The 22,330-nt window shown below is 47.9% G+C and overlaps 1 protein-coding gene across 1 annotated transcript in view; it reads right to left on the minus strand.

The window, feature by feature from the left end:
* The window catches only part of AFF2 (ALF transcription elongation factor 2), a 487,094-nt gene that overhangs the window by 20,474 nt on the left and 444,290 nt on the right, over positions 1-22,330 (minus strand). The window contains exons 10-15 of the mRNA XM_060137245.1: positions 15,715-15,874; positions 12,891-13,889; positions 11,367-11,488; positions 6,940-7,162; positions 2,154-2,443; positions 1,562-1,625 (exon numbers count right to left, since the gene is read on the minus strand). Of these exons, the coding sequence (XP_059993228.1) occupies positions 1,562-1,625; positions 2,154-2,443; positions 6,940-7,162; positions 11,367-11,488; positions 12,891-13,889; positions 15,715-15,874 (1,858 nt within the window). The remainder of the gene's footprint in view (positions 1-1,561; positions 1,626-2,153; positions 2,444-6,939; positions 7,163-11,366; positions 11,489-12,890; positions 13,890-15,714; positions 15,875-22,330) is intronic.

The raw sequence follows: 22,330 nt of genomic DNA on the forward strand, positions 1-22,330 counted from the left end.
TTTGCATCCTGAGTTTTGAAACTGACTTTTCATTTGCAAGCCCATAGCTGGAAGGCTCCTTAAAGATCACCTGGCCCTAATCTCTCTTTTTCCAAAAGGAATAACTGAAGTCCAGAGAGAAGACTACATGGGCCACAGGGCCAATTAGGGGCTTGAACTCCAAAGGAGTGTCTAGCTCTGGTGTAGACGTAAGCCAAGCAAAGACATCTTCCTCTAAATGAGTATTTCTCAACTTTTTCTTTTTTTATCATTCCTCCCCACCCCCACCCCCCACCGAGGGAGATTTTTTAGATTTTTTTTTTCACACACCCCATGGAAATTTTAATACTAAAGACATACCGATTATCTCCTTATGTACCGCGGCCCTTTGGAGGGCGGTGGATGGTGGCCACGCGCAAGTCACGGCGCAGAGACCGTCGTGGTCCTCCATTACAGCCCTCCCAGTGGCAAACAGCACAGGGCAGCTAAGTCCTGGCTGGACACAACGTGATGATGGAGGGTGTGATTTTTTTTTAACCCAATGGAGTTGAACTGACACCTCTAATTATGCTGGGCTTTAGTCAAAGGTGAGGACCCTGAATTGAGGGCAGTGGTTCTCAACCTTGGCTGCACTTGGGAATCACCCGGGGGAAGCTTAGACACCCATGCCTGGGTCCCAGTGTCGGAAATTCTGATTCCATTTCTCTGGGGTGCGGCTTGGGCATCAGGGCTAGTTTAAAGCTCCCCAAGTGATTGTACCACACGATTGAGACCCCCTGTTAGGTGGCTCAGTCAATCAGACGACTCCCCATGCTCTCACATCCCTTGGAGGCAGCGAGGCCAAGTGCTGGGGGAAATCTAGAGAACAGAACTTCCTTCTGTGTGCGGGGACCTAGGCTGGCTGTGGGCCTCACTCTGGAAACATGTCATCAAATGCAGCAAGGAGCTGCGATTTTTCTACAGACCTGAGTTTCCCAGAGCCAATGACTGAGGCCACTTAACTGGCGCTCAGCAGCCCTCTCCCTGCCCACACCCAGTTCGGGTTTACTGGAACCCATGGGAGCTCCCACCTTCCCCAGGGCAGTTTCAAAGGTCATTTCAAAATCACTTGAAAGACAGTACAAGTGGGGCTTCCCTGGTGGCGCAGCGGTTGAGAGTCCGCCTGCCGATGCAGGGGACGCGGGTTCGTGCCCCGGTCCGGGAGGATCCCACGTGCCGCGGAGCGGCTGGGCCCGTGAGCCATGGCCGCTGAGCCTGCGCGTCCGGAGCCTGTGCTCCGCAGCGGGAGAGGCCACAGCGGTGAGAGGCCCGCGTACCGCAAAAAAAAAAAAAAAAAAAAAAGACAGTACAAGCCATTAAGCTTCTGAAGTTGGAGCAAGGGGAAGAAGAGTGGGAAAACCAAGAACGGCAACGTGGCGCCAAGGCCTTGGGGAATCCCAGTGCTAAGGAACTAACCAGCTCCAATCGCTCTGTGTCACAGCGGCAATGAAGAGGTTTGACTCGTTTGTAAAGTGCCTTCTTTGTCTTCCTTCAAAGCCTAATACCTGCATGGGAGGACAGCAACGGGAGAAAGGAAACCTACCAGGGCATCAGCTTTGTGTTTCAGCTTCTTCGCCTCTTGCATGTAATAATCAGCGTTGTGAACCCTAAACAAACAAAACGAGCACGTTCAGAAAGCAGTGTTTCATCTTTTCATTAAAAGACCGAATAGTCACAATTTGGGGGGGCTATAAATCCATTCCTATACAATGCCTTGAACAGGGCCGATGAATGCCTGTCGTGCATATAATAACCGAGCTTGAAATAGTCCAGTGAATGAAATCGGAAGTGCATAATGGCCCATTAGGATAAATACCCGCATCCTCCAACCCCAACCCTTCCAGCTGCCCAAACAGACCCAAGAGACACGGGTAAGCAAGGAGGACCAAGCAGGCTGGGGTTCAGCACCTGCCTTTGGAAACAGTAACAGAGCTCCACGACTAAAATGGGCCGGCGACGTTTCTCGATGGGGATAGAGGTGTGTGTGAGGAGGGGAGAAATCTACTTTCTATAGGCTATAGGAGCTGCACTGCTGCCTCTGAGGCCTTATTTTCGGGTGACACATGCACGGTGCTCGAAAAGCCATGCTGCCCCCACCCCCGTTCACCACTCCAGAGAATCTGGGGACAACATACGAGTCATCAAAAGTGAGCTTGGGTCTCCGGACATTGGTAGTGCTGCTGGAAAGAACGGGCAGGGCGGCCCAGGATGTCATCTCCAGGTGATTGCTGTCCATGAGGCCAGTAGTGATGGTGGAGGTGATGGTGGAAATGGTAGTGGTAGTGGTGGTGGTAGTGGCAGTGGCCGTGGCAGTGGCCGTGACAGTGGCGGTGACAGTGGCAGTAGCAGTGACAGTGGCAGTGGCAATAGCAGTGTTGGTGACAGTGACGGTGGCAGAGGCTGCCTTTTTTGGAGTGTCTCCCTCCTGGGAAAAAGGAGGACAAAGAATTTCCATTAGGTCCAGATTTTTAGAGCATCTTTTCATAAATGCTTTGCATGGCAAACACACTAGGAAACAAGACGAGAGAGAAGAAAACAATGCACACAGCTGGAGGATACACAGGTGACTCCGCTATATGTCATGAACTCCGGGAATCACCAGCTTTTGTTCTATGACGACACCAGACACCAAGCTAGTCACGTGCTGAGACTACATAGCTCCATCATCCCAGTGACACAGTCACTGGCGAAGGTCTGAATCCAGTTGGAGATGTGGGGGGGAGGGGGCGAATGGGAAAGGGAGGGAAGGATAGCGAGAGGGAGAGAGAGGAGAGAGAGAGATTATCACCCTGACGTGTATATTTTTGATAAGGGAACCGGCCGCGGCTGGGGCTGCCTTTCCGTTCACGCGAGGCCTTGAGTGCTTTCCTGCTAGCGATGCCACAGGAGCGCCTCTTCATTTCCAGGCCTTGGGGGAGAGAAAACTCATCTGTACCAGGTCAAAAATCAAAGGAGTCAGAGACTTCTGAGTTCCACCCTGAACTGTCATTGCCATAGAAAGAATGGGATCCAGATGAATGAAGTAGGTGGGAAGATCTGTAACGATGTGACGCTCCGTGTCACGAGACCACCTGCCGTGTTCACACCGCTGACTCTGCCCCCATGCCCCCCTCTGGCAACTGCGGGACGATCCTGACTGTCCCACCTCTGACCGTACTTGCCGTGGTGCCACCTGCTCCTTCTCCTCGTCTCAGCTGGGATCCCTCCAAGGCTGGCATCCCCCAACGTTCATTCCTCAGCGCTTCTCTCTTGACCTCGACAGGATTTGCCAGTCTTGTGTGCACCGGCACAGATCTGACAATAAGCAGGTATAACTCCCCGAGGGAAACCTCCACCTGTAACCCTCTCTCTGACGCTACTGCAGTGATCGCTTCTGGAGAGTTCCACCAAGATGGCCCATCAGCACCTCAACTTGCTCTGAAACCAAACTGACATCCAAACCAGTCCCCTTGCTCTGTGAATGGCAGGACGGGCTCCCCTGTCACCAAGGCCGGTAAGGTCATGGTGGTCATCCCGGGGCCAGGGGCATCAGAAGCCGTGTCCTCCCTGCCTTGCCTTCCATCTGAGCTTCTCTGCTTGAACCAGTTGTAGATATTGAAGTTCTGGAAATGATTTCATTTCAAAACGGGATCATGCTCCTGAAACTCTTTTTGAAAACCACTGCTCTGCTCCATCCCTTATTTCTCCTTCTCCATCACCCCCGTCCAATCCACTACAAAGTCCTGTTCACTCCATCCCCCCAGTGTCTCACAACCTGTCCCTTCCTCCTCTGAAGCCTCAAAGTGCAGGCTCTCGTGGCTTCAGCCAGAGTCGATCACACAGCCTCCTGGCCGAACGCCCGACCTCTGAGCTAGCTTTTCCAATCACCCTCCATCTGCCGCCTGCCAGCCGGAGCTCCCTGCATTTCACTGCCTTGCGGCTGAGTGCAGACCCCAGGCTGAGCTCCTCTGCTGGTGTGTAAGGCCCTTCCTGCCCTGGCTTCACCCTTCCCGACTCCCTCCGATGAACCTGCCACCAAACTGAACTCATCAGGCTTTCTCCACTTTCCTGCTTTGGGTCCTTCGCAGTCTTAGGGTTGAGAAAGCCTCCTCTTCGTTACTTTTTTCACCTTGCGATAATGTACTGTATTTTTTCAGCGTTTAAACTGAGGGAAAATACACAAGACACCCACATTTACCACCTCAACCATTTTTAAACGCCCAGTGCGCTCGTGTTAAGCACATTTACATCATCGTGCAACCGACCTCCAGGGCTCTTCGAACTTGCAAAGCTGAAACTCTGTGCCCATTAGACCATAACTCTCCATCCCCTTACTACCCCCAGCCCCTGGCCATCACCCTTCTAGTTTCTGTCTTTGCAAATCTGACTCCTCGAGGTACCACGTGTAAGTGGAATCATACACTCTTTGTCTGTTTGGGCCTGGCCGATCTCATTTAGCACAATGTCCTCAAGGTTCACCCAAGTCGTAGCACGTGGCAGAATTTCCTTCCTTTTGAAGACTGGATAATATTCCACTGTGTGTAGAGACCACACTCCTGTTTAATCATTTCCCCTCATTACTAAACCCTACTTAACACTCTCAGCTCAACCCAGCTCAACAGATGCCTTCCCAGGAAAACTGCCTCATGTATATGGCCAGAAGTGCTTTAAACCTTTTTGGTCCCTTTAGAGATGGGAAGGGTGTGTCTCAAGCCCTCCCCTAAGACACCAATCAGCAGCTATTTCGTATCCCAGTTTATCGAGCACATGTCTCTTTGCTCACCTTAGACTGGGAGCCCTTTAGGCGCTGGGGCCGTCTCTGATTTATTACATTCCCACCCCAGCCCCGTCCCGCTACCCCACCGCCCAGTGCACTCAGTGATTTGCTGAACACAGGCCTGCCTGCCTTAATCAAAAGGGTCACTTTAGAGCGAAAAGTCAAATGTGAACATTTCTTATATCCATGAAAGTCTTATCTTTTCCACTTCATCCTGGACCTTCCGATTATCAAAACTTCTTACCATCAAGAGCTCATTGCCATAACTGTGCTGAGAGACTGCACATCTAAAAATGGTTACGGTGGATACGTAGGAAAGCATTTAAAGTTCATCACGGATTCTACTCAACCCAAACACATAAAAAACTCAGAGGCTTCTGAACTCGAACTCCTAAGCCAGCTGCACGCTTCTACCGCCAAAGCCAGATGACCCAGACCAAACAGCTGAGTCAGCCCCAGAGAGAGCCACGTGTCTCTACGGCCAAGATAGGTGACGAGAACCCTGAAACACCACGTCCACCACGCACACGGAGGTGATGTCGGTCCTGGCACATCTGACTGGAAACAGCTGCGTTCAGCCATGATCATGTGTCATATAAACACGTCCTCTGTTGACCCTCACTCGTCCATTGAGTCAATAAACAGGACTTCGTGCATACATGGGACAGAGAAGACTCTGAGAGCAGAAAATGGAAAACGTTTTTGGAGCTGGAAGAACCTGTATAGATCATCTAGTCAAATTTACTCATTTCATGGACCCAAAGAGGTTTCATAATTTGCCCGAGGTCACAGAACAGATTTGTTGCCGTGTTAGCACTATGTGTCAAGCAAGTCTCTTAACTTCCACAAAGTCTCTCAAGATTTCAAGCCATTAATAGAAAAAACTAATGGCCAAAGAAGACGCAACAGGTACTCAATCCATCATGGGGACCCCGGTGATTTCCTTAAGAAAAAAATGCCCTTGCAGGATCCTCTTATTATCACTGTCATAATAACATCTCTATTAAGCATCTAATTATTTGTGACCATGTACTAGGCGCCATATGAAGAGAGCTGCCTAGATATGGCGCATGCCCTCCAAAAGCTTGCGGTAGGAGAAAGCCTCCGTTGGAGTTTATAACATTAATTACATTCAGTATGAAAAATAGGATTGATAGTGTAATTACTGTTTAGAATAGACAGTTTCATTCCTAACATTATAAGTCAGCATCTTCAAACGTGAATGCAAATGTAATGTGGGCACACACACATACAAATTTCATTTGGAAAATGACAACTTTGTAACAGAGCAATTTCTTTATGTCACCAATAAAATTTACCTAGATATGTATGTCATCTAGCCATCTCAGATGACGGAGGGCTTTAAATTGTGGTCCTTAAAGCTCAGAGGCCTCATGGCTTTTCACGAAGTGTTAAATGGGCGCTTTGGGTTCAGGGGCCACCAGGTTGGCGCTAGACATTTGAAAACTCATTGATTTTCATGCATTTGCTTTTTATACTACACTTAAAGAAGATCAGATGCTGCATCTCCACATACGTGCATTTACCCAAAAAGGCAGGTACATTTGCCATTAACATTCACTAGCGACACTATCGCTCATGGTTTTCACGGTTCAGGTACCTATACCTGGGGCAAGATAAAAAGACATTGTGTATAGATGAGAAAAGTGAAACAACTTCGCAGTTATTTATGCTAATCGAGCAGCAGTGCAGAAAATCGAAAGGACGGGATAATCCTTGAGTTTGGCTTAGAGAACCACAATTGTGTGATTTTAGCAACAGATTCACCTTTGAAACTCCATCCTTTTGAGTCACTATTTTAAAACACAATTCACACCTGCTAAGCCGGGTGGTGGAAAGATGTAACTTGGAGTCCCGGCCCCAGTTCCATGACCTTGGGCAATTCCGTCCATTTGTTCTGTCCCTTTCGGTAAATGATCAGTGCCTCCCATGTGCCAGATGCTGTGGACAGTATTGTGGAAGTGTCCCCCGCCCCCAAGATCTGAAGGGATTGGACCAAAGGACGTCCAAGGCCCTGAATGCCTGCATAATAATCTGTTTGGAGAAGTAAGACTGGAATGAAAAATTCATCTTGAGTTCAGTTAGATAAGCTGGGTCAACTTGTTTCCACCTGACACTGATAAGATTTCTTCTAAGATACTTACATTTACAGGTATCCCTTTGAAAGTAGCACAGAATTTGCCTTCACTCCTCTTAGGTTTGGTCGAGGTGATCTGTCCAGTCATAGGGATGGTCTTGTCTTGACTGAAGGGACCGCTATTGCCGCTGATATTCCTGCGGCGCGGAGGATCCTCTGGCAGTGGGGAAAGTGGAGGGGGAAACAGCTTTTCTTCTTTTCTTCTGTTTGCTCTCCTGGATGAATTATTTCTGTGTAAACAAAAAGTATGGGGTGTCAGAAAATTTTGTCTCTCTTTATTCTGAGCTGTCCCATGATGCTGATACTTCCAGCTAAAGTAGTATGTTGGCTGATGGACCTTCACTTGTGGTGAAGAGTATACATAAAAACATAGAGACATAGATATCTACAGAGAGGGAGCCCTCCCTATAGACTGAGTTATAGATAAATGCAACCATATGTATCTAAGAATAAACACGGGTCTTTGAAACAGAACTCCATGATAAATGGAAATGTCTAATGGAATGTTGCCCCAGTGTGATATTTGTAACCTTTTAAGATTACCGTTAAGTAGGTTTTTATGGAAAATCCAATGCAGACTTTAATCCCATCATTTTTTAGGCTGGTTCCTACTTATTCTGCCCTACGACTTAACTGCACGGTCACACGACAAACAGTACAATAAACAGTTAGTGGAAGGATACTTTCCTAAGAAATACTATGCTTATACATTACACAGAAATAAATAATGCACTAAATACTTTTGGGTTACATTGCAAATTGTATGTTCCAACTGTTCTACCCAAGGCATAATGAGCCCCTGACCTTAAGTTGTTATACTGAAGTACTGATGTACTCCGCTTTACAAAAGTCCATTTGAAAAATATTTTGTCATCTTTCCATAAGACATCTGCATTCCTAGAAGCGCTCCTGTGCTTTCAAACTGATTTATCTGCCCGTTAAGTGGGCATCATCAAATAGACTGAGACTTCAAATAAAACAGAACAACTAAAACCTTATGCTAGCTGCTTAACATGGTAATTGGGCCATGGATTTTTATTTTAGTTACTGTCTTAGACTAATCAATGAAGATTACTTGAATTTTCATCTTTTCTTAGACAACTAATAGTGTACTGTGCAGCCATTTACTTTTCATGATTATTGACTACAATTTTCAACAGCAAATTAAGTCAACAAGAATTTATGTTTTCCTCTTGGTCAATTTCAGTCAGTGTCTAGAAATATAGATTTACAATATCTCAAAGCAACAAATCAAAGATGAACGAGCACTCAAGTGGTTTGATTTCCTGAGATGGTAGCAGTCAATGCAGTCCCGTCGTTCCACTTCTGCCGCCCAAATTTGCCATTTGTAACAATATTTGTCATCTTCTGTTTCATAAATGCGGCCCTATGTCAATTTTTGTCAGGCAGCCGGGTTTTCAGAAAATTCACTGTTTCTGCCATTACCTTAATGGATTTAAATTAATTACAGGGGCTTCCCTGGTGGTGCAGTGGTTGAGAATCTGCCTGCTAATGCAGGGGACACGGGTTCGAGCCCTGATCTGGGAGGACCCCGCATGCCGCGGAGCAACTGGGCCCGTGAGCCACAACTGCTGAGCCTGCGCATCTGAAGCCTGTGCTCCGTAACAAGAGAGGCCGCGATAGTGAGAGGCGCGCGCACCGCGATGAAGAGTGGCCCCCGCTCGCCACAACTAGAGAAAGCCCTCGCACAGAAACGAAGACCCAACACGGCCAAAAATAAAATTAATTAATTAATTTTAAAAAAGACAAAAGAAAAAAAATCAATTACAAAATATTTGCCAATGGATTTTTAAAATTGCTTGGGCATGAAGAGTCGTTTTAAGATAGTGGTGATGCCTGATGAAAATAATGGTGAAAACAAGGATTAGGATGCACGCCCACGAGGAGGCTCCACCAGCATCAGCCCACGCTGAGTGTAATCATTACGGAGGAATCGGACTTTGGGGAATTTACATAGAAAGGAGTCAAGCACTGCTGTGGCATCTACGGGAGTGACTGGGTTCCTTACCTATGACCACTCGTGCACTACCTGAGCTGCCGGAGAAGAGGGTGGGCTGCGAGGGGAAGAGCTGTTCCCTAGAGGCAGTCCATTTGCCATTGGCAACTATCGTTGTGCTAGGCCTCCGCATCTGCCATTGTACACGGTACATCGTTCCCAGTACAGTACATTCAGCGCAATGGGCACAGTCATCTGGCCCCCTTTCCGTCTGTATGATAGCGACCTGGAACCATGTGGCCTTTAACGACTTCCTGGGTGAAGACACCCAGGGAGCATTTTCTAGAGACCACTCTGTCATCATTTTGGCTTCTTACTATAAGGGCACTGCTTGTATAGGCTCTGGCTCTTGTATAGGAGGACAGCAAGCAAGAGAGTCCCCCATTTAATGCCTCAGAGGCCCTTCTGATGGTTCAGGCCCCAAAGAAGGGGCAGGGAACTCATCAGGGCCCTTCTGGTGGACGATGGGGAACTCCAGCTGTCATAGGCTGGTGTGGCATCCTTTGCTAGGTTTAGAATATTCATTGAGAAAAGTGAATGTTATCTTATAGAAATTTCCAAGGATTTAGTCTGAAGGGTCAACAAAGCACAAAGGAGCAGACAAAGCTTGAGGAGAGGGCTTCCAGGAGAAGCCCTCCGAGAGGTCTGTCCTGCTCCTTCTCCCTCAACTCCCGAGATTTTCCCGCAGACATGGATTTGCTGGACAAGTGTTAAGAACCCGATCCAGGCCCTTCCTGAATGATAAATGCTACTAGGTAAACACTGCTCTCCGAACTACTACAAAAGCAGAAAGATGGTAAGGACCGTGAGGTAAAACACCATTTTATGAGAACGAATTCGAATTATTAGACATCGATTTAATATTTGATCATCTCTCTTCCATGAAATGGGGACCAGTGACAGATCACTGGGTCGCTGAAGGAGGCTCGCAATGGGGACTGATGGTGTGGCAATGCCCCACAGTTCCCTGGCTCTTCCTTGTGCCCTCAGGTGGCCCGGCCCGAATAGATTGAATCTGGGAACTGGGGCAGTACCGCCACTACAGGGACACCACTTTAGCCCTTCCTCCTTGGAAAGGAGGAGGGCCCTGGAATGACAGTGTTTGACCACTGGGAAAGAAGTCTGTTTCCCCACATTCCTGGCCCACCCTGGGGGAAAAAGGGCTGGTTTGCTCCACTGGAAGAGTTACTAATTCTGAGAACTCCAAGTATGTGAAGGGATATTTCCGATCAAATTATGCCAGGGAACACAGATGCCTGTCACAAAGAGCTTCGGGTCCACAGGGAGACGGGCAGCCTAGGGCCAAATCTCCTTATTATACTGAGCGGATCTAGCGGTCATTGGTCTTTTCCTACCTTTCGTCTCTAAACAACAAGGGTCCAAACAAGTGTTAGCTGATAACTTATTTCCGACATCTTATCTGTGGCAGACTGATGTCCTATCACTGATGTTAAACAGTAATCTGTGAAATCAATTGTGAGCAGCAGTTATGGCCATATTGCCTCTCTGCTCTGGGCTGCTAATAGGCTCCCAAACTGGTCTTTGATGGAAGTAATCTCTAATTTTGAATGAATTTATGGCAATAATTATCCAGACGGAATGGTTCCAGTAGCTGACACGATTGTTGGGGAAATGATATGTGTAAGACAGAAGGACTCCATCACAGTGTTTGGTAGGGAAGGCTGGGGTCGTGTGAGTGAGGACGGTACAAGGAGGGCTCCTGCCTGACTCTGGTACCTTCTGCAAAGAGGGAGATGGGAGAAGAGGTACCAGCCGATCGGCATTAACGCGTCCATCCCTAGCCGGCTTTTCCCAGCACAGAGCTGCCTGGGGCTGGGGGGCACTCCCAGACAGCTCATCTCTCTGGCCTCCCCTGGGCCTCTGAGGAGTTCAGCATGGAGCTGCTAGCCCTCAAGCTTCATATTAGCGTTGAGAAATGACACCAAAGAGGAAGCGGCTGCTGAGTCATCCTGTTGAGGCCAAGGGGTTGCTTTCCAGGGAAATCTTTTTATTTATCACCATCAGAGCTGGAAGTTGCCCAGAAGGAGGTGATTTGGCTCAAGGGATACGTGTCTCTTGATGCTGCCCCTTTTAAATTCATTTGCTTCCTCTTACCCTTCACTCAGCGCTAAAAGTTCACTTTCGCCGATTTTTGGTCATCAGTCTGAGTTGGAATAAAGAAATGTTGCTAAAAAGCTCAAGGAGTCACCCCAAATCTGGCGGCCTGAGCGCCACCCTTTATCCCACCCTTGTTAGACTGGTGGTCAGAGACTGCTGTCAGGACAGGACTCAGAGACTCCTGTTTCTTACCTAACATTCCTCTGGGACAGGACCCCCTGCCCCCGGGCCAAGGGTTCATTTGGGATTTCTTAAGAGTCTGAACAAGCAAAGTATCATACAGCCCAGGGCAAACTCACTCCTTAGTGCTGGGAGGTTTCTGGGGGGGAGCTGGTGAGATGCACGGTGGTAGCAGGCAGATGGTGGCCGCCTCCTCCTGGCGTTGCTTCTTCTCAGGGATTTTCTCCGCAACTTCTGTTGGCTTTAACGGGAAGAAAAAATACACACAGTTCGAAATCCATGGCACACGCAGACATTTAAAAACAACGAGCAAGGGAGACAGCTGGCTTCTACTTGAAGTCCTAGACTAGGTAGGGGAGTTAAGAGTGCACCTTTGATCAGACAGAAAGGCGATCAGTCTTGCCTCGCCTACTCCAACCAAGAAGCTGGCATCTGAGAGGGTGAAGCTGTGATGTGAGCCTCTGATCGGGTGGCACAGGGATATCATACCGAAAGTGAAGAGAATCTATAGTTTTCAGACACTTCTTCCAGCAACAACGCCTCCACAAATGAGTAGTTTAGAAACTAACACTGCAATTCTAACACGGCATAAATCCCGTCCAAGCACCCTGGGGGGTTAGGGTAACATATAAAGGTCACTTCTACAACCAAAAATATGCAAGGAAGTTAACCATATGCAAGGCACACCTTTGGACCTTCAGGTACTGGTTCTGAAGGTCCACTTTTACTGCTGGTTGTGCTGCTGTCATCACTAAGAGCAGGGAAACAGTCCCTTGTCCTATCAGACTCTTTGGTCCTCCTTTGGACCAGACTTTGGTCCCTAGTTTGGAATACTCTCATTGAATAAGTCGGTGCACAGCTCAGAGATAACACCGTCTGTGAATCTCTAAAGCTGGATGATGACTTAAACCACCCTTGCAGGATTCCCCATGGCAGTCATTCAAAATAATATTACTCAAATATCACCACGAGATGATGTTACACTAAAAGACTACTGTGAGATCCAGAGATGCAACACAACGAACTTCCTGGACACAAACTCGCTTCCCCAGATGGACGTGAAATGGAGGAGGCCATGCTGGGTTTCACCTTATGATTATATCTGTAGCCCTGGAATCCAACCCTAATGTCTTGCAGGTGAGGTTTTTACGAGTCAAGCCGACCACACAGGCCAGGGGGCCAAGCAGGCTGGCCAGAACGTGTGTCTAGTAGGAGCCAGGATAATCAACATATAACTGGGTTGCAGGGATGCTGCTGTTTGGATGGAGAAATGAACAAGGCCTAGAGGATGCATGTTGACCTTAGGAATCCCTGGTGCCCTGCTGCTGCTGGTGCGGTGGGGGACTACGGAATAATGACCCATGAATCTGGCTGCCTGGGGAAGGAGCCTCTTCATGTTCTCCATCACTACACATCACGTGCCATATTGGACGCTCTTGACGTTGGTTGGCAAACCTCGATTAGCCCTAACACTTCCTCCCTGGTCATGTCAAATACTGCATTCCCCACGGAAAGCATCATTGCCTTCCCCAAAGACTGCAATCCACTGTCACCAGCCTGCTGGAAAAGGAGACTCAAGACCAAAGTAGCTCCCAGACAGCCGCGGCTCCCGATCGCGTGGCAGGCCACACCCGACGGCTTACCTTGTGCTTACGCTTGCCCTTGGGGGCCGCTTTATCCGCAGCAGTGGCGGCAGCTACCTGCCGCCTGGGCTTTGAGGCTGTCTCCTTGTGGTCTGGCTTGGCCGGCGCCGCCTGCAGTGAGTTGTGGCCAGGCACTCGAGACAGTAGGTCGAGGTCAATCTTCACCCAGAGATTTTTCAGATTCTCGTGATCTCGGAGAGGAGACAGAGGCTCGGTCTGCATGACAGGGATGGGTGAAAAAGCAGGCTCGTCACTGGGGACGGGCGGGTTGCTGCTGCTGAAGGTGCTGAGGGTCAGGCTGGGCCCGCAGGTGTCCTTGGACTTGGCAGTGTTGCCCACAGGAGCCATGCAAGGAGGCAGGACTTTGATCTGCAGGGTCTCTTCCTGATCTGTGTTGGAATCAGACGTAGACGAGTCGGTTTCAATGAATTCCCGGGACTTCGGCACGATCTTGCCGGGCCCTCGGTACTTCTTCTTCTCGGCGGCCAAGGGGATGCTGGGCCTCGGTTCTTTCCTAGGGACCGGCTTGTGGGCGGCGGCTTTGTTGCGGCCTCTCGGGGGCTCAGGAAGCTCTATGCTTTCCTTTTCTTTGGGAGTGCTGCTGGAGATATTTGGTTTGGGCCAGGTAAATTCCTCAATGCTGGGGTTCTTCTCCACCCTCTTGGGCTGTTTTTTGCCAATTGTCCTTTGAGATGCTGTCTCGAGAGTTGTCGACAATTTATGCTTCAGAGCCTTTGTTTCTGGGATTTTGGGGGTGGGCCGTGGACGGGCTTTCTCCCTGATAAGACTGAGGAGAGGCCTCTCTTTGGGTTCAGCCAGGACCTGGCTGGGGTTTGGCTTCACCTTGACCTGGACTTCCATTGGCTGTGTGATTGGAGGAGGTACAGAGATCGTCTCCATGGGTGTTTCATTTTGGCCGCAAATAAACGACTTGTTCTGAGATGTCACTTTGTTAAGCCATTTGTCCAGCTGCCACTTGTTGGTGGAGGGCGGCTCAGGCTGCAGATTGAGAAACAGTGGCAAGAATGAATTTCACCTTTGGAAAGAAGTCAGGAGGACCCTCAGTGCACTGACTGTTGGGTGATAAAAGCTTGGGCTGTTAAGTGACCATTCACACATTTAGAAACATACACGGACTTCACATTCATCACGTTCCCTAGATGGCCAAACACTCCACACACCGGCTCCAATCTACTTATTTAAACTAAGTTCCACTGCTCTTCTGAAACTATCCCCTACTTTGGCCAGCAAGGAAGGAATTATTCACAGAGAGTTTTTCCAGAGAGTGGGCAGGGAGGCCTGGGAGGGAATCTGGTTCCCAAAGTCCTTTGGTGGGACTCATTACTCAACCTCTTACCAGGAGGCCGAGGTAGTGATCTCTGGTCCTGAAAAGAAATGTAAGCGTGCCTCAAATGTAATTCTAAAGGAAAGGCTTTCTCTCTGCCAGACTGCCAGGGCCTCCTATACGATGCTGTAATTCACTGCAAAAAGAAGAGGCCTTCTGTATTTTCACTGAAGGATGAGAAGATTTGACTTCCAAAAACACACTGCACTCTCCTCGGTGTATGGGCAATAACCAATTTACGGGGACACGCATGCAGACATTAGCGTCCGCCGTTAAGCCATGGAAATGAGGCGTCAGTTCGGGTGCTTGATTCCCAAGTCTGAATTCTGCCTGTTGAACTAAAAGAGCCATCATTTTTATTAGAACTCCTCTTCTTTGAAAGGCATCAGCTGAGGCTTATGGCGCCAGCCAATAGAGGGTGACAGAATTCAAAAGACTCTGAGTAGCCGTGATTCCAACCCGCACAGAGCAACGGCAGGTAAGTGTCAAGGCAATCGGAGCGGCTGCTACTGTCGGCAGCAGAGCGCGAGGTTAAGGGCCCCAGCTCTGGTAGCACACAGACCCTGGTTTCAGTCCTGCCCGTGAGATCTTGGGAAAGTTCTTTCTTACCCTCTCAGAACCTTATTCTCTCATCTGTAAAATGGGATAATAATAGCAAGGACCCCATAGAGCTGTTACGAGGATGAAAGGAGAGAATCCGAGTCACGAGCTTCTCACGGCGCCCGGCGTGTGATCTACATTCAAGAAGTGTGAGCTATTATGATTAGCGGTAATGTTACTATGACATCTTCTTCTGTTACTCTTTTCTGATTATTGACAAACAAGCGTGTCCAGAGCCATGGAGGGATCTGTTTGCTGTACGAGGTGCAGGCTCAGGGGAACTGAGAGGCTGGTACTCAGAGAGGATGAGAGGGGAAGGACAGGGTTTTTAACTCCAAATTATAATTCTGGTATTTTGTGGGGCTGTGTGAAATGTTTTCATGAATTACCATCGAGTACACTTGAAGAATATTAATTGAAATTAAGAAAGAAATACCTGTGACCTTTCAACCATCACGCTTCTTGGGTCTTACTTGCCGAGGGACTTTCATCACTTCAACCTAGAGGAAGGGGTGGCATCCCCAGAGCTAGAAGTGGGTCTGGACTGGCTTTGCTGATTCTCTGGAAGGTGAAGTTGCGAGCCCAGTGATCACTAGTCCAGTGTAATAGTAACGGGGAGGCTCAAGGCTCAGAGTGGCTGAGTGAGTCACACAGCGAATCAGTCACACGGCAAAGAAATGTCTGTTAGGGACCACGCGAGTACACGTGTTAGAAGAAAAAAATGCTATCGAACACCTGAGTACTTTTCTGACGTGTATACTGTGCTGAAGCCCTCATCGCGCTGGAATACTGTGATTGTTGTATTGTTGTGTGTGTGCAGGTCGGAGGTGCTGCCTCGGGGCAGGTAAGCTGTGGCTGGGGCCCCGGCCCGTCACCCACCTCTGGCGTGGCCACGCGCGGCGCCTCATTGGCTTCGCTGTCAGTGGTGCTGCTTTCAGTGTCTGAGTCTGACTCTGAGCTGCTCTCAGAGTCACTGGAGCTGCCGGATCCCCCGCTGGCTGGCGCTGCAGGTGTGGGCTGAGGCGTGGCCAAGAGCGGGCTGAAAGGAAAACGACACCACTCGGTCTCAGACCAGCTGGAAAAGAGCCCAGGTCAGCATAAAGGCTGATGATTTGTGAGGGGCAGGTGAGTGGAGCTTGCCATCCCATTTCACGGGAGGCCCCGTGAGTGACCCGCAGGTCTGTCAAGGGGCTCTGATCTTAGCTATATGCACAGTACTGTCCTCTCGGCAAGAAGGGGCGAGTTGAATCCTTGCTTTCATCATGGGAGACTGAGGTTCAGAGAAGTGGGAGGGCTTGCCTCAGCCACGTAGCTATCAGTAGATACAGAAGTGAGACTGGGACCGTGGCCTCTCAGGTCCCTCAGGGGGCAGGGCTGTGTAAAGATATTCGCGGCCAGGTGTCCAGCGCCCGGCCCCAAGGTGAGCAGAGCTGACCACGTGAATTAGGGGATGATAGGACGCACTTCTCGGCCTCCTCCAGCAGAATTTCTGTAAACGCTTCTTAGAACCCTTACCAGGAGGTATGATCATAAAGGACCAACCGTCTCTAATGACTGATTTTAAATCTGTAAAGCAAGGCACTGGGAAATGGACACCACTTGCCGCTGTCTTTATTGACAGTCCATACTCTTCCTTACTAATCGTTTGCCCTCTGTGCCCCGTGACAAATCAACGTCAGCTGCCTCTTGGCACTCTGGGGCATGTCATAGCCTTTCTGTCCTTTTGCTCGTCGTCTCTTTGGACTAGTTTTGTTCCGCTTTCACTCCAAGATGGGGCTCTAAATTCGAGGGGGGCGGGGAGGGGTCTTGTCCGTCTCTGTCTCATCAGCCCAGGCCCCTCTTTGGAGAGAAGTTTAATCACGGACAGGGATGGGCTGGGGGCCAGAGCATATTCGCTGCTGGGCCGGGCTGGTCCTCCTATCCGCCTGGCTGGCCGTCCAAACCTCACTGCCTCTCAGACTCCCAGCTCCTTGCCCAGCTCTCCCTGGAAAACCCAGTCCTGGCCCTGGAGGGCACCTGGTCCTGTGGCTCCACCTTCAAACTGGATAGAGAGGGACTCTAAGGCCCCCCTCTGCCAGAGACCATTATTCCTCGCCTGCCCCAACCCCGCACCCTCACTGGAGCCTAGCTCTCAACATTACAGCTCTTGCCCACTGAGCCGGAGCCATGCTCGGCTGCTGCCTGGGAAGGCCTAGGATCCCCAACCAGCATGGGTGTCTCATCCGTCACCATCCAATGTGTACAGCCTTTGCATTACGTGTGCCTCGCGTCCCTGAAGACGGCCCCTTTAATCTCCCAGGTAGCTCTTTTCTTTCATATAGCCGAAGCTCATTTAAAAATGCTATCTGCTAAGTAAATGCTATCTGCAAGTTCATTCGTCTGCCAAATACACCAAGAGATTAGGGGAAGCAGAAGAAATAGGGGACTCTATCCCCTGGGAAAGTGTGTGTGTGTGTGTGTGTGTGTGTGTGTGTGTGTGTGTGTGTGAGAGAGAGAGAGAGAGAGTGAGAGTGAGAGAGAGAGAGAGAGAGAGAGAGAGAGAGAGAGAGAGAGAGACAGTGGAGCCAGGGATCTACATACGCTCAGTGCGCTTCGTTCCCTGCATTCCTTTTTAGTATTTATGCATAAAGTACCCTTGCATATTTATGCAAAGTACCCTCTAAATCTAATCAATTGTTTTTGTCTTTCGTTACTAAATAAAGACTGAGGGAAAAGCTTTAAGTGCAACTAATCCAGAGGCTGTGCCTGCCTGGCCTCAATTCCCCCCAAGTAAAGTTTCAGACACAGCACAGAGCAGCAGCAATACTCAGACTAGTGCCTGGTGGATTGAGAGACTTAAGATCTAACTTGTACTCCCATGGTTATGACTTTCACGTGAAAAGGCTGTTTCCTACTTTTCTTTCCTATCTATACATTAATTTATGGTTTGTGTGTGTGTGTGTCTGTATACAGGTGTCCCTTATCCAAAGCCTTTGGAAGGGAGATGGATTTTGATATTCACATTTTTTTTAATTAAAAAAGCAATATGGTAGCTATACCACATCTATAATACTCCCCAGTGGGATCTGGGAAGCACCCTTTAATAAAACTCATTCATACTACTGCAGTTAACAGTCACAATGAGAAAAATAAAGACTTGAAATTATTACGTGCACATCAGTTTAGGTCAGGTTTTGTCATCAAATGAGTCTGTCTGAAAATAACAGTTCTCAAAACTTTTTGAATTTCAGAATTGTGATTAAGAGATTGTAGATGTGGACAGAAACCACACATGAAAAATTGACCGTAAATATATGTATAGACGCAGATAGGAAATAAAGATGATTTGAAACCTAAGAGTGGCCTTGACTGAGATCCAGTGAAATGAGAACTGAAATTATTTTCCCTACGTCTTCCTACAGCTAAACCTATTGCTGTGTTCTAGGGAAGGATCTCACGGCCAGTCAACGTTGACAGTGACCACTTAGGGGAAACAAGTATAGAAAGAACAGGGAGAGGTACGTCAGCTTTTCATGCTCACACTGATGGACAGAAATACTTGGGGATGAGCGGGACGGTGGACTTGAATTCAAAGAGGGCCCCGTGAGAACTCAGAAGGGGGGTGAAGGACTTCAACATCTTTATGAGAAAGAATTGCTTTCTCAGAGCAGTTGCACAGTTGGAAACAGGGAAGAGCCAGCATTGGTGGGAGGGAAACCCGTTAGCTGTTCAGCTACTTAAATTCCCACTTCTGCTACATTTATTTTCATATGTCGCTAGTTTATTTTTCAAATGTATATTAAAGTGGCTATGAGGGATGCTAGCCCACGTAATGCTCGATTCCGCCTAGGAGATGAAGGACGGATGTGCAATTTCCACATTCGTCATTCCCCAACTGCATTAGACTTATTTCCCATGCACCATTTGCTTTCATATTTTAATAAATTGCTTTTAAAAAGAATGCTAGTGGTTACAACAGAGATAATAGGTGATACTAAAAACCATTAACATTTAATATATGAAACCACCTACTCCATAGTCTGTAAATATGAAAAGTGTACTCTGTGATTTCACCCCGAATGTAATAAAACTTCTCAAAGGACCTACGTTTGTGAACAACTTCAAAGTGAACTGCTCAACCTTTTCAAAGATCAGATTTTGCCACTGTGCTCATCGGGTGAGCAGTCTGTACTGAGCGGAGCGAAGCCTCATTTTAATCCTAATCCTATTTGGTAGGTCTTCACGGTCACGGGCCAGACTGAGGGCAAAGAAGCTGCCTTAGCAAGTCAATGACCCTCGTGGGGAAATCCAGGGCTAGAGAAGGGGATCAAAGAGCAGGCCAGTGGGAGAGAAGTTTGGGAGGTCTTTAAGATGCCTTCTGCAGACAGCATTGGCCCTAGTGTGGAAGCTTGAGAGTACTAGGGGGAAAAGATGGGATTTTTTCGCGTGTTTTTTTTTTATGGTAAAATTTAAGTTCTTAAATATTCCACTGCCATATACATAAACCAAAATTAAAATTAATTGCTTAATTATATTTACATAATATGCACCAAAATATTATGATGATGGTTTTGACTGTCAAACGTTTCTATATTTAATTTCAAATATTCCCATTTTTGAAAGGCGTTTTCTACCTGTGACATAATGATGTGATTCCACACAGTTTGTGGAGTTCCCTCCGCATATAAATTCTGCAGTTGTCTTCTTGCTTGGTTAAGGTTGCATAAACGCCAGTGCTTTTAGCTGGGACAGAGATTGGATCCTTGTTGGAAGTACAGGTCAGTTCCACGGAATCCTATTTCTGTCTCTGATTCTATTACTTCAAGAATGGGAGTAATCGAGTAAAAGATGGGTTTTAAGAGGTAGTTCAGGCACCTTAATCTCTAGACATGACAGTCTCTCTACGCTTATACCGACCAGGCCTCTTGTGCAGTCAAGGGCTCAATATGTATGTGACACCATTAGATAGACAGTCCCGAAACCACATGAAAGAACTGGGACTACTTTGCCTACAGGAGACTCTGGGGCAGGGAGGGGGGCGGTTCATGTGATGACAGCTTCAAAAACCGGAAGCTCTGTCCTATGGGCAAGGGAGTGGGCTACTTCTGAGAGTCTTCCAAGGTAAAACTAGGACCAATGAATTAGAGATCTAGCCAGGAAAGATCTCACTTCAACATCAGAAAGGACTTAAAAGTCTACAGCTGGCCGCACAAAGAAGCCACTGCTTTGTGGGCCAGGGAGCTTGATACCCTTAGGTGACCAGATAGCCGGCAATAAGGATTCCTATTATCGATCCACAGAGGAGTTGGATGATCTTTAAGGTGTCTTCCAGCTCAAAGACTATGATCCTCATGAAATGAAAGTGCACAGGGGATTTTAAGGGAGATGGTTTGGACCTTAGAGAAAATGTGTGAGGAGACCTCTGCCGAATCCAATCTGCTCCTTAAGGCAGGTCTGAAATGACCTACTCTCGGCGGCACAGTCACAGAGCTCTTGTATGAACCTCAGAGGATTACAGCTGCCTTTCTGTACGGCTACTTCATAAATCAGAGTTTTCACTAATTCAGATTAACGGTCTCCGGAAAACCAAACATCTGCATCAGTGCTATCTGACTCGAATCCTAATTTAACTGTAAATTCCTCTCTCAGGAGATAAACAGGGATGATGAATTGGCCATTCTGCTCAATCAAGCTGTGTGGGCATCAGAAAGGAAAGGTTCCAGAAGGGGTAATGACTTTGTAGTGGGAAACATATATGGGAAGGCTTCGACAAGCAAGTCCACAGGGTATTCATCTCGGCAGCATATTTCACAAGGCCCAGACCTTGCCAAAGAGACGTAGCCTGAGATGCTTGATGGTGGAGTCTATCAAGGATGTTGTTAAACCCTCGTCTTCAGTTGAGACTTGTACGAATTTCATCAACATGACCCTTGTCCGGTTTTATAGAGATCAAATGTCTGTCTACCAGATAATTTGAAATGCTTCTATACTTGATTCCATCATCAAGTTGTAAAGGGATGGCCCTGGGGCAAAGGAATCAACATTTATAGCTGATTCTTCCTCTCTTCCTCCTTTTCCTCTCTGAACTCTGGGTTCCCAAACTGGAACAATCTACGTGCCTCACCATACTAGGCCCCTAGAGGCAGACACTCTGAGCCCTGAGCCTTTCCAGCCCGGGGATGGGAGGAATCCATTTTGGTCTGAGTCAGTAGTTTTGAAATCTACCCCAACCCTCCCCCAGAAAATCCATTTAGCCCAACTGGCCAAAAGAAAGTGCAGGCAGAAGCATAATACGTAAGACAGATAAAAACACGGTTGCTCTGGTGGAAACAAGGGATTGGGCAGAATGTAGGGGAGGAAGTCCCCAGCAGCTTTTCCTCCGCCCTGGGATGGCCCCTGAGCACAGTTCGAAAACCAAAGACCGCATATCCCAATATGATCACAAGCAACTCAGAATCAAGTATGTTCTGTGTTAATGCATTGGTGCCACTGACAAGCAGATAGTGAATAGCCATCCGCTTGTAATTCGGGCTACACCCTGGCATGGCTCCGAGGAGATAATCTTTGTCTAATGTGTGTGTACACTGGGATTCTGTCCTTTTGTCTGATTCTGGTGTTTGAAATGGAGTCTGCTCAATTTATTTGCAAAGCATAAGAAGGAGATGCACACCTATCCACTCACATTCATTTTCACGGGCAAGTTACCGTATATGACATAGTTTAATGGGCAAGTTACCGTATATGACATAGTTTAATGGGCAAGTTACCGTATATGACATAGTTTAATGGGCAATTACCGTATATGACATAGTTTAAAGCCCTGTCTGACTGAAGAGATGTGTGGTTGGTGAAATAATGACTCCCCCAAAGATGTCCAAATAGTAATCCCTGGAACCTGTGAACATGGTACCTCATGTGGAAAAACGGGGTTGGCAGATATGAATAAATTCAGGATCTTGAGATGGGGAGATGGTTCTGGATCATCTAGGTGGCCCCAGTGTCATCCCAGGCTCTCTGGGAGCCAGAGCTTGGTGTCAGGGAGGCTCTAGTAGATTACTGCCACAGCAACGGGCAATCGAAGAGGTTATATCTTCCCAAGAAGCTGCAAGTTGACCATTTGGAACTTTCATGAAAACTCGAAATGAACGGCTCGTCACATTTTTAGATCATCAGCAGTTAGTTCTATTTATCCTAACTTACGTGGCATCTTACTTCTTTTCTGAGGCCATAATGTTGAGTGACTTTGGCAATGGCTTGGCTACCCTTTTGGTGGAATGACCAGACCCAGGCCCTTGTCACCTTTTCCTGCCTGTGCCCATTCTCCCATTTTCAGTCTATTTCACATACCGAAACAGCTACATTTCCCCTACTGATTTTAAAGAGGTCGTTTTAGTACAGTGAGAGGAGCATGCTTGGCTACTTTATTTTTGTGTGACCTTAGGCTAAGCACTTAATGGAAGGTTTTCAGTTTCCTCATCTGTAAAATGGGGTAATACATCACATAGGCTTTAAGAGG

Source organism: Lagenorhynchus albirostris, chromosome X (assembly GCF_949774975.1).
Source record: "Lagenorhynchus albirostris chromosome X, mLagAlb1.1, whole genome shotgun sequence".
Lineage (NCBI taxonomy): Eukaryota > Metazoa > Chordata > Mammalia > Artiodactyla > Delphinidae > Lagenorhynchus > Lagenorhynchus albirostris.